General features: G+C 35.7%; 1 protein-coding gene across 1 annotated transcript in view; it reads right to left on the minus strand.

Moving 5' to 3' along the window:
• The window catches only part of lrp5 (low density lipoprotein receptor-related protein 5), a 52,176-nt gene extending 47,406 nt beyond the window's left edge, over positions 1 to 4,770 (minus strand). The window contains exons 1-2 of the mRNA XM_028451555.1: positions 4,503 to 4,770; positions 1,345 to 1,545 (exon numbers count right to left, since the gene is read on the minus strand). Coding sequence (XP_028307356.1) covers positions 1,345 to 1,545; positions 4,503 to 4,587 — 286 coding nt within the window. The 5' untranslated portion in view covers positions 4,588 to 4,770. The remainder of the gene's footprint in view (positions 1 to 1,344; positions 1,546 to 4,502) is intronic.
• Positions 4,771 to 13,326: the final 8,556 nt, after the last annotated feature.

The following is a 13,326-nucleotide window of genomic DNA, read 5'->3' on the forward strand; positions in this document are numbered from 1 at the left end:
CAGTATATAGATCTATATGGCCCCGACCTACATGGACATAACCAACGTCTCAGAACTGCACAAAGAGTAAACTATATCCCACCACTGCCGTGGATTCATATAAAGCCCATCACTATCATTGACTTCCTCATCTCATTCTTTAACAAATCAAAAAAAGACACACAGACAATCCATTATACATGATACACTTCTCAAACATTAACAAACCAAACATTTGGAGCTGTAGAAAATACAGAAGTGGTAAAGGTAAATGCAAAACAATCATGTTCATGTCATGTGATATCACAACATTCTAAAGAGCTTATGGCTTAAAATTCTCTTCTCATCTTCTCTTTCAGCACATATGAACTATGGTCTGATCATTTTCTCATAAAAAGGTGTCCAAACGTGGCAACAATCTTCAAAAATACGAGCATGATATTGGCCAGAAGACTTTCAGCCACAAGAATAATATGTCAGGTTTGTGAATCCAGTCACTAACAAATCCTGAATGGAACTCTAACGTTAGCTTAACAACTTAAGCAAACTGCACATCCCTGATCTCATATTTTCCATGATAATATGCTGAAGCAGTAACCAAGTCGGAAGTCAATAAGCATTAATGCCGTTTTTTCAAACCCTTTCTGATTGGTTGGTGAGAAGGTACCGCAACCCCCACTAAGGCAGTTTTGTAGCCCATCTGAAACGCCCCCACAGTTCCCCAGACCCTCCTCTTCAGACTCTGCAACTGAGTCGCACAATTTGAGCTGGAGCTGAGTACAACAATTGAAAAAAAATCGCAGTGTATGCCCGCCTTAAGTCGCTCTGGCCAATAAGGCCATGCCGGTGTGTTAGAATGCTTTTCATTGGTTAGTGCAAGGCTGATTGACACCTTTGTTAGAAAGGTGTCAATCATCAATCAACTCAGCCAATCAGAGCATGACTGGAGGCAGGCTTGAGTTCAAATACTATTTGTCCTGACAGAGTTTCAACAAGCATCTACAAACACCAACTCCTCCTCACTGCTCCATGTCTGCATATCAGGTTCTTTTTTTTACTCTAATCACACTCCATCTAGCTAGCTATGCTACCAGTACATAAGCTAAACTTTACCAGTTACAAAACAGAGTGCAATCAGACATGAACAAACTTAATGTGGTGGTTTGGATACTATTTACCTTATTATTTTCAGGAAGGTAATGTAAACATTGTTTTTCTAGGTTGCTATTTCTAAGTTAAAACATAGCAACCTACACAGCCAGAAAATACAGTACATGCTTTTTATTAACTCTTGCTATTCATTCAAGAAATGTTTCCACAGCAAGAAAATGAAATGGTAAAAAGTAAGTTTGCAGGTTTTCTTACAGTGGGATGACTGATTCCAATGTGTCTGTTTGATAACCTCCTCACTGACATCTGTCCAAAATATCAGGCCTTCAGCATAGAGGAAATCCACAGCTGCTGCATCCTCCAGGTCCCCCACAACAATGGCCGACTCATCCCGCGGACCTTCTGCATCTACCAATCGCACATCAAGACGGTTTGCAAAAAGCAGGAGAGGTGAGCCTGAAAAGAAAAAAAATAAGGTTAGGGCAATGTTTTTTAACCTTGGGGTCGTGACTCCATGTGGGGTCGCCTAGAAATAAAAAGGGGTTGCCTGAAATGTCTAGTAGTGGTACAATTTTTTAAAATGACTGATAAAAATCATATTTTTAATTAGGGCTGGGCAAAAAAAATTGATTTCATCAATTTATTAAACTTGTAGATAAAACGATTTTTATTTTGCAAATTTGAGTTTAATTTTTTATTTTTTTCCTCACCAGTTTTTTCGGACTTTTTAGCATTCCGTCTGTGATGTGAGCCAGCCCCCTCTTTGTTTACATGTGTTTACCCTTTGAGTAGGCTATATGTGTGCTACAGGCATGTTTAATGTTTTATTCACACTATGCTGAGATGCTAAGGGAAGAGTTTATTATTATTTTAATTGTAATGTTATATGTTGTAAAATATATAGTTATCTTATTTCTTAATCAGAAAATTTAAGCTACTGTGAAGTTGCTGCTGCACTTTTGTTTAAACCTGGGTTAAAGCTAGAAATTGTTGAATGACAGAGAATCATTTACTTTTTATTTTGAGATTTTTCTATGCATTTTAACTCTTGAGTACAATCACAGCAATAAAGTTGCACTTTTGACAATAAATCTAATGTCTGCAATCATTTTTAAGTGTATTGAAATTTTTTTTTTCAAAAATCAAATCGAAACTTGAATTTTTCTTTAAAAAAAAAAAATCTGATTTTTTTTTTAAGCAAAATCGCCCAGCCCTATTTCAAATGTTTTTAAATTACTATTCTTTTTCAAAATAAAACGCGACACACAACAAACATGATTAAAAACTATAATTTGGAGAAAAATAAAGTATCTGGGGTTACCAGAAACTTTTGATATAAAAAAGGGGTTACGACAAAAAAAAAAGTTGTGAACTACTGGGTTAGGGGCCAATTTTAGCCATCATCGATTAACCGACATCGATCAATAGCCCGGTCGATTAATCCATTGGGCTCTTATGTGTAACTCACGTAGTAAATGTTTTCCATATTTACTGTTTGGGATTTGAACAACTTCATTTTTTAACTTTTTTGACATTGTATCCCACAATAAATGGTTTGCACAAAAATTCCTTTTTTTCTTCATCAGTGGCTTAAAAGTCTTTATGTTAAAACGTAATCAAAGTTCATCAGTATTTTTATTTAATTGTGTGTTCTGCTTCTTTGTTTTGAATCAGATTTTGTGTATTATAAGAATGTGTGTTCATAGACACTATATATCCTTTGTATATCAATGTTCTTACTTCTTATATCAGCTGATATACTGGATAACAGCTTTTTAAAAAACCACAATAGCTATACAATAAGATAAAATACCCTAAATCACTAATCACTGGACAACAATAAATACACACTAAAATAAAAGTGAATCCAAAAACACACAAAAATAATTAGGGTAAAAACACACAAAAGAAAAAAGGGTTTACAAAATGACAACATAAATACACAAAATGACTTGGAAAAAACATATAATGACACAAAACAACATCAACACAAAATATTGACATGTGAGAAAAATACACAATACACAAAACTACAGCAAAATTAAATTAAAGAATAAATAACTAAACAAATAAATAAACAAATTAATTCCAAAAAGACACAAGACAACTGAAATTACAAAAAAAAAAAAAATCACAAAATGACCAAAAACACAAAACAACAAACACACAAAATGGGAGAAATATCTACAAAATGAGTGTGGCCCTCAGATCAGTGGCCCCTGTCGTAGAGACTGGCCTTTGGTATGACCTTTATGTCATCAAAACAACACAACTATTTACAATGAATAAATAACTGAGGAGCGTGTGTGTGTGTGTTGGGGGGGTTAAATTTCCAAATGTCTCAATGCTGCCAGGTCAATATAATCTGGGCTGTGTGGGAGTGTTTGATGTGTTAATAAACTTGTGCAGAGTTCATGCACAGATAGGAATATCATGATGATGACATGATTTGGTTTTTATTTTAGACCAGCATGAACTCAGTCTTCTTTTTTTTTTTTTTTTTTTTTGTTTTTGCATTCTATGGCGCTTTTAGCACTTTAAATAGGAAAAAAAAATGGTCTTATTAATCATCAATTATTATCAAATTAGTGAATGTTTAGTTTTTTGTTCCCTATGGAGTTGAAAAGGTTATACCCAGCACAGAGTTAGTCAAATGAAAACAATGATTATTTTTCAAAGGTCATCTTTTTGTGTTTCTTTTCCACCTTTCCTATCGTTATCGAAAGCCCAGGATCGTATATCGACTTCTCTCGTGAACTTTGTGTATCGTCCCACGCTATTAAAAATCTGAATCTATTAGGTGTATTGATCCGTCTATCTGTTGAGTGTGAGCACAGAGATGTGGACGTAGATCCATCAGAGTTAGAGTTAAAAGCTCCGCCTGGTGTCCAACTCTTCCCACTGATAGACTGGTAAAGTGTAAAAGTGTCCTGTTAGTTGGACAAAGCCATAAACGGGCCTGTGTAGAAACTCCTTCGTGTCCAACAACACGCAGATTAGCAGCAGAACGCGTTGCATTGATTCATGAAGACAGAAAGAGTGCCTGACACCCGACACCGGACCACTTCATGGCTGGAGCTGCCGAGGCCCGAAAAATATGCAGGATGGCTCCAAAAGCCATTCCTGAGCACCAGTGGAGATCCTAACCGTGCACGGTACGGTACACAGCGGACACACACCGGGCTAGTGTTTGTCCTGGCTGTGAGATCACAGCCCGGGACGTCCTGGGAACTATTGTCAAAGAAGCCTCGGGAAAGGAGCTGCCCTCACTTTGAGCAAAGCAGTCCCAGCCTGTGGGTGCGAGCACCATAACAGGAGCAGTGTGGTGCCATCCTTTCTCGGTCCACTCCGCTCACTTTCTGCTCCCTGGAGAGTGAATCCATGTTGGGTGAACTAACACTAAGTTAACTTACCGTCAGCGGTGAACAACAGGCAGCTCCACAGCAGCAGCAGCAGCAGCGCAGCGCCCATTTCAGGAGCCCTGGACCCTAAGCCCATGGCAGCCGCTCCATCTCCACACAACTAGTCCTAGTGAGGCTGAGAGAGGCTCCTTCACTGCGTCTGTTCATGAAACACACACACAGGAGCCTGTCTGTGTCTGTGTCTGTGTCTGTGGCTGTGGCTCGTGCGCTGTCGTGTCAACTTCTCCTGTTGAGGCGCTCGCGCTGCTTTGCTTTGGACCTTGGAGCTCGCGCACACAGAGAGTAGGGCATGATGACGTAGGGTTACGTCAACGGCACGAGGCAGGGAGAGTTTTCTTTTCTTAGTTTACAGCAAAATTGTTCATTATGTACTCGATAATGCGTTTTTAAAGAAACGATGTTTTAATGCCACATAACATGGAATATCGTTTCTATGGAAACCCATTCCGGCCAGTAAAAAAAAAAAAACGGCAAAAACTAGCAAAGTAAAAAAAATAAAATATATATATATATATATATATATATATATATATATATATTAATCTAAGTCATAATTATGACTCAGTATCTCATATTTATGAGATACTATCTAAGAGGTCTAAATGGTCTTCCATGTGATGTGCCTATACTACATTTGAAGGGGCTGAGACAAATCTTTACAGATGATATCATTTAACACTACTTTAGACATGGATTCACAAATGGTGAAATTGTAGTTGTTTTGGAGAAATCTCACAGTATCAAAATCAGCCTCTGGACCCTGGAGAGAAAACCACAGAAGAACCAATGTGGAGGAGACGAAATAAGATGGGTGAAGCTCAAGTTGCAGTCTTTATGTACCTTTATGTACCTTTATAGACTTGTATAGACCTTTATATACCTTTATAGACCTGTATAGACCTTTATATACCTTTATAGACCTGTATAGACCTTTATAGACCTTTATAGACTTGTATAGACCTTTATATACCTTTATAGACCTATATAGACCTTTATAGACCTTTATAGACCTGTATAGACCTTTATATACATTTATAGACCTTTATGTACCTTTATAGACCTTTATATACCTTTATAGACCTTAATAGACCTTTATAGACTTGTATAGACCTTTATTTACCTTTATAGACCTTTATAGACTTGTATAGACCTTTATATACCTTTATAGACCTGTATAGACCTTTATATACATTTATAGACCTGTATAGACCTTTATAGACCTGTATAGACCTTTATAGACTTGTATATACCTTTATAGACATTTATAGACTTGTATAGATCTTTATAGACCTTTATGTACCTTTATAGACAAGTATAGACCTTTATAGACTTGTATAGACCTTTATATACCTTCATAGACTTTTATAGACCTTATAGACTTTTAAAGACCTTTATAGACTTTCATAGACTTTTATAGACTTTATAGACCTTTATAGACTTTTATAGACCTTTATAGACTTTTATAGACCTTTATAGACTTGTATAGACCTTTATATACCTTCATAGACTTTTATAGACCTTATAGACTTTTAAAGACCTTTGTAGACTTGTATAGACCTTTATATACATTTATAGACTTTTATAGACCTTATAGACTTTTAGAGACCTTTATATACCTTTATAGACTTGTATAAACCTTTATAGACCTTTATAGACTTTTATATACCTTTATAGACTTGTATAAACCTTTATAGACCTTTATAGACTTTTATAGACCTTTATAGACTTGTATAGACCTTTATATACCTTCATAGACTTTTATAGACCTTATAGACTTTTATAGACCTTTATAGACTTTTATAGACCTTTATAGACTTGCATAGACCTTTATATACCTTTATAGGCCGTCAGTTGCAAACTTCTGCAACACGGCTACAGATGGATGCACCAAAAATGTTGGATGGCCGGGATAATTACTGACAGAAAAACTGCGTCAGCTGATGCGACTGATTATAGCATGTATAAAAACACAATTCACATTCTTTCACTGCATTGTCTTGTACAAGTACACACTACCATCATAAAGCTCACTTTAGATTCTCATGGGCTGCCTTCAAACATCTGCACATTTCCAGTGAGAGTCAGTGTTTCAAAAGCAGCTTGTGAAAGTGTGCGTGCTAGAGAATTATGACTTAATATCTCATAATTATGACTTAGATTTTTTTTTTTACTGGTGGGAATGGGCTTCCATACATTCCATACCGACACTGATTGTTACAATTCTTAATGACAATTTGAATAATAATTCATTCAAAACACATATTTTGGCTGTTTATTCAGTTAGAATTGAACACATACATAGTGTAATTGAAGTATTTATTGAAAAATTGTTTTTTTTTGCAATTTTACATAAAAAATAATTTTCTCATAATTATGACTTTCGGTCTCACATTTATGACTTTCCATCTCAAAATTATGAGTTTATCTTATAATTATGACTTAACTATCTCATAATTGTGACTTTACTATCTCATAATTATGACTTTACTATCTCATAATTATGACTTTACTATCTCATAATTATGACTTGCCATAGTGATTTTTTATTCTTTCTGTGGCGGAAACGGCCTTCCATCATATACAGATGGAGAGAGAAAACCTGACTTCAAGAATAAAGTCTAAATTTAGGATATTTACAAATATTGACAGTCAAACTATCACAAGAAAAAAAAACTTCTTAATACTACAATAGAAAAAGTCGTAATTTTACGAGGAAAAAAAACCTTGTAATATTATGAGAATAAAGTCAAACTGTCACAAGAAAAAATGCTTTATGTCTATGAAAGGCACTCTATACATTCAATGTATTATTATTATAATACTAAGATTTGCTCCAAGATTTTTAGCGTACTAGTGGCTTTTTTTTTTACCTGAAGTAAATCTCACTCTCCAGTACAGTAGGTGGTGATATACACCTATTCAAGTTGGTTGCAACACCCCATTAACCAAGAATAACAGCAACATGTATCTATTAATTACAGGACCGTCTGCGTGTGTGTGCGTGTGTGTGTGTGTGTGTGTGTGTGTGTGTGTGTGTGTGTGTGTGTGTGTGTGTGTGTGTGTGTTTGTGGAGCGAATATCTCCCTGACGAGGTGACTTTAACCATAATATCACACACACACGCACACGATAGGCACCCCTGCATTAAGAAATGCTAAATGCTAAATAGATAGTTGTATTTGCACAAATGTATGTCTTTTATCAGATTTTACCTAAACTACCGCATCGGTACAAACTTTATTTATCAATTTATCATGCGCATGTCCCATAGAATTAAACCAGGGAAATTGCACATGCTATTTTACTTTGCACCCGCAAATAAACCACTTCATAACACTACAGAGTACGGAGTATGTACACCTCTTTGTACATCCAACCTTCAAAAACATACTCATTTGGCCATAATTGACAACTCTAATTAAGCTCCCACTTTATGAATACATATTCCGACGGGCACTTTACTAGTAATTTATAAAACGAAAATGAAAAAGTCATAATTTTGCAAGGAAAAATCTTCATATTATCATCATAAAGTCATAATATTATGAGAGTAGAGTCATAGTATTACAAGTCGTATTTTTTTGAAAATAGAGGCACATTATCAGCATAAAATGTGTCTTTTCTGACGGAGAAACCACATGGACTAGAAGAAATCTACTTTATTCTCTCATAAGTTTTTCTCTCTCGTAATATTACTTGAGTAAACTTGTAGAATTAAGGGAATAAAGCTGTGTTTGTTCTTGTAATAGCCTATTAAAAGCTTATTCTTGTAATATTACGACTTTATTCTTGAAGCCTAAAACTAAATAATTCCTGAATGTAGCTTTATAATGCAGTTTTCAAAGGGGATGACATAGAGAAAGATGTCCTCATAGAGCAGTGGTTCCCATACTCATGAGTTTTATCTCTGTGTTTTTACACCTTTTTTGAGCCAAGGTATATATTTTCATTAATAAAAAGTCCCAAGACACACCACCAACCGAAAATATTGAAAAACGTTTGTTGCCTATATTATCAATATGGGTCATTCTGATCAAAATATCTTGAATAGGGATAAAATAAACACAAAAACCTTTTTTATGATCTTTAATATTTCTTCTTTCTAATGAAAAGTGCAATTAACAATATGCAGAAATTCTTATTAAAGTGTCTTGAATACAAATATTTTATCACCTTTAATATTTTGCATACTTGATACACATCATGAGAGGGACAAAAGTGTGTTGAAAAAATAATTAAATATGATTAAAACTATAATTGAACTTTATTCTGTTAAATATTGTTTTGTCTGATAGAATGTATTTTTTATATTATATAACTATATTATATTTATAATAACATATAAATATATTATTATGATGATGATTTATATTATTATTATCCATCAGACCCATTTTGTCCTAATTCAGGGTTGCGGGGTGTAATAATAATAAATATACATAATACATTTTTCTAATTCAATTTTGTGCTACATTATTAAACGTAAGAGTGTCAGATTTAATCAAGAATGACACAAATCTAGTTTGAATGATGAGAAATATGTGCCTTTCTTTTTCATTTTTTTTTTTCTTCTGGCATATTTGCAGACAATATTTAATTCCTTTTCAAAAATGTTTTTATTAACAATTAGGTGAAATTGAATAATTTCCCACGGCACACTTGAAAACCCTGGTTTATTTGATAAAATATTGTCAGATAAATAGCATCCAGCGGTTTCAAGATATATTGGCGCTTCTGAAGCTTTTTTTAAAAAAAACATTTGATCAGCTCATGAAAAGTTTAAGTTATAATGCAATGATTGGAAATGTTATCTTTAATCCTGAAGCTGAAAAAGGGCATTTTAAAGCCTAAAAAGACATTTCCCTGCATGTTTGAATAAGATCCTGATAACAAACAACAGGCTGAGTTGCTTCTCACAGTGGTTGAAGTGTTTGAGCACTGGGTGCATCTTGTGGCAGGTGTTACCACTGAAATGTTGTCCTGAACACTTTCAAATTTGGGTAAAACTGTCCAACAACCACTTTAAAAGCCCAGTGCACGAAACTAGCCCTTTAACACATGTCAGCTTGAAGTTATCTTGTTTATGCACATGTAAACAGTGCAGCATGCCAGAGGAACGTGCTCACTGTGTGTACTGTTTAGTCTGCGCACTACTGGCCAAGTTTAGGCTCCCATGCACGCTGAATGCTGTGTTGCAATGTGTGATGTCTTTATTGTGGGTGTTTTGGCAAAGGTTTGATCAGATGACTAAGAGAAAAGGCATTCACTGATGCTCTGAAAAACACATCAGTAAACAAGTTAAATGCACTTAAAGGCTTTACCTACTGTGGATCACATAAAAGTTACGTACATTACAGATTCAAATGATGTGGAGTGCCGGGGTACCAATTTGGAGAAAACTCACATTAACAGTGAATGAGCAAACCCTACAGTTACAGCTGCATAATGGTGTGAACTATAGGTTGTCATCTGTCCATCCATCTATTCATAAAGGGTTCAGATGATTATCATTGGTCTAAAACCCAGAGAAATTCAGAAAAGCCATATTAAATGAATTTTAAATCAGTCACTATTCTTTGTTTTGGGAAAACCTTGTAGATTCTCTACAACTGACATTGGGCAACTGGCAGGCCGGGGGCCACTACTGGCTTGTGATCTAATTTTGTGCAGTAAATGCACAACATTACTCAATAAACACAAAATAACAACAAAAATATACAAAAAAAAAAAATACACAAAAGGACTTTTGAAAATCAATCCAGAAACAGACTAAAAATAAATAACTGAAAATACACAAAATGACAACAATACACAAAAATGATTCCCAAAACCTACAAAACAATGTACAGAATGACAGAAAAATATTAAAACCAACAAAAATATGCACAAATACAAAAACAATACACAAAACAGCTACAAAATATACAAAAATTATGGAAAAATACATGAAACAACAAAAATACTCAAAATGCAACAACAAAAACCCACACAAAGCCTTTGTACTTTCCTGTATTAATGTTCAGATTGGTCATTATTATTCTAAATGCTGACAATGTTGATAATGTGACCCTCACATTAGACAATCACATTTTTGTGGCCCTGCTGTGATAAAATATGCGCATCTCTGATGAACAGTTATTTATTCCAAAGTCCAAATATCAAAGTTTTAAAGTGACAGATGTTGAGGTCAACTGAGCTTTTCTCCATTTTCTGTTTGCACACAGCTGCAAACAGCGATCAAGACAACGGATCGTGCTCCTTTCACATGTGCTGTGTGTGTAATCTTGGTGGACACATTAGACCACCAGTGGTAACGGAAAGACATCAGCATAAGTGAAACCTGAGCCTGGCGTGTTAAAGACTCAGCAGGGCTGTTTACCATGTAGGTGGATTTCATTAGTGTGCATTTTACTATCCCATTAACAAAAGCAGCTTAGAAAACTGGACCGATTAAAATAATTCACTGTTGACAAAGACTTGTTGCACAAGCCAAATCAGACATGTTGTGAGCTTGGAGGTGTTCCACGGTGCTGCACAGCTGGCTCCCAGAACGCTCCATCCCTAGCCCCAGGCTCTGGGTTTAACTAGCAGCTTGGATCAAAGAATGGCCATATTTTACATCGAACCCATTAAGCCAAACTCTGGCAACATCGATTTGTTCAAAATTCTTTATTTGCAATGTTTAGAGGGAAAACAAATTATTACAGATTGTCCAATAAGGTACTCAGTCATTCAAGGTCATGTGAAACCTGATAAACTCCATGAAGACAACTGGAATTACTGGGAAGTTTTCTAGCTCCATCACCTCCTTTTTAGAGGCAAACATGTCCAACAAAAACTCATGAGACCAGTGGCCTTGGTTAAGTTTGATCAGACACATTTCAAAGTGCAAAACTGAAAAACGGAAAGTGACCAATCAGCAGAACTCAATCACACTTTGGTTTCAGTCAAACAGAAAAAGCTCATTTAAAAAAAAGCTCCACCATAACTCGTTCTAGTCTCAAAGATGCATGGCATAAGACAGCAATCGTCATGTAAACACCGAGTGTGACGAAGCTACAGGAAACATTTACCTGAGACCACACATGGCTGAAATGTGTTACAGAAATTAGCAGATCAATGCTTTCTCCAGATGAGCCGACATTTCACAAGATTAAAGTTATGAGACTAAGCTTCGATACAATTCTGACTAAAGATTCATACTATTAATTCGTTTTCATTGCCTAAGACATTGACCGAGAACACTGTGCTTTTATCAGAATCTCTCGCGCACAAAGGTACACATCACTGCTTCACCCTCATTTGAATGTGAACCTTCAAAAGTCTGATGGAATTTGTGCTCCTGGTAAGGAATACAGGCTCATGGCTCTTTGCTTCCCTTTGCTTCATTATAATAATGTGCTTTAATGACACACCTCCAGAGATCATAAAACCACCAGGAGGAAACGTAATGTATGGCATCACACTCCAAAATTCATGAAAACTTTGCACAACAGATCCCGGTATAAAAAAAACAAGCCTTTCTGGTAAACTCATAGCAGACCAGAGAACGTGGGTAAGATATTATCCATTGCAGTGTGCTAGAAGTTACACTTTGACTTTGATGGAGAACGTTCTCCGGCAGCCAATAAGAATCCACGGCCTCTTGATTATTGTTGAAAGAAGCTGAAATGTGATGAAAGACACTTGAAATCATAAAGGAGCATGTGCAAGACAAATTGTACAAACAAATACCTTTTAAGGATGTCATCAACTATTGCTCAACATTTGCCAAGCCAACATAGAAGAAATGTAACTTGGCCCACACACCTCCAATCCTGACTCAGAAGAGTTTTTTCAGTTATATCATAAATTCTGGACCTCACAGCAGAGAACACCAAGTCTACACTTCTCTATACGCCCCAGTGGCAGGAAGGAGATTGGATTGCATTTATTTCACCTCATTTAGACTTTTAAAGCCACTAAGCTTATACAAATGTTTTCTTTTCAATCTTGCTGAACTAGACTCAACTCAACTCATTTAGATTTTCAGTGGGCCAAAGCTGTCAAAGTGGTTCATTTATCAATGAAATGAAAAGTCTAAATCTGCTGCTGGTGAAAGTCACTTGAAGGCAGGGGAGAAAATCTTTGGGTATGTGTAGAAAACCAATCAGTTGCCAAGCTGCACCTTTTCCAACATGACATATGTCTTTTTAATTATTAACAGTAATATTTCAGGACAATAAAAACATGTGACATTAATAATGGAAGCTTCTGTGAGATCAGTTAATGGCGGAGGAAAAGCAGAGGCTTGGAGGAAATTTTGCGTCTCGTTCAGTTACTCTGTTTTGGTCTATAAAGCTAGATATATGTAAACATTTGTCTTTTATACTGTAAATTTTCTGTGCTGTGGGCTCGATGGTGATGAGGCACCTATAGGGCATCCGTTTCCCTGGAGGGGACCCAGAACTCTTTCTCAGGTCCTTGTAGAGGGGCGGGCAGAGGCATGTTTTGTTTGTGTGTCCTTTGATTGTGTGAACCTCTGAGACTTGCAATATGTTTGTATAATTTGTGTTGGATAAATAAAATCTGATTTATTTGACAATGCTGTAGTAAACATTGTTGATTACAGAATATGTGGATTTCCAAAATTGATTTTTCTCAGTGTTGAGAACAGCTGCCTTTACTTGCAACACTGAAAATTAAACAGTCAATGCGGCACTAAACAGCTTGAATGGTCCTGAATGCATCCAGTAGGAGGACATGTCAAGATTTAAGTGCTTCTGAAAACACTTAAAGCTGCTGGAGACCATTTTTAATCAGATGGAGACCTAGT

Source organism: Gouania willdenowi, chromosome 6, assembly GCF_900634775.1.
Source record: "Gouania willdenowi chromosome 6, fGouWil2.1, whole genome shotgun sequence".
NCBI lineage: Eukaryota > Metazoa > Chordata > Actinopteri > Blenniiformes > Gobiesocidae > Gouania > Gouania willdenowi.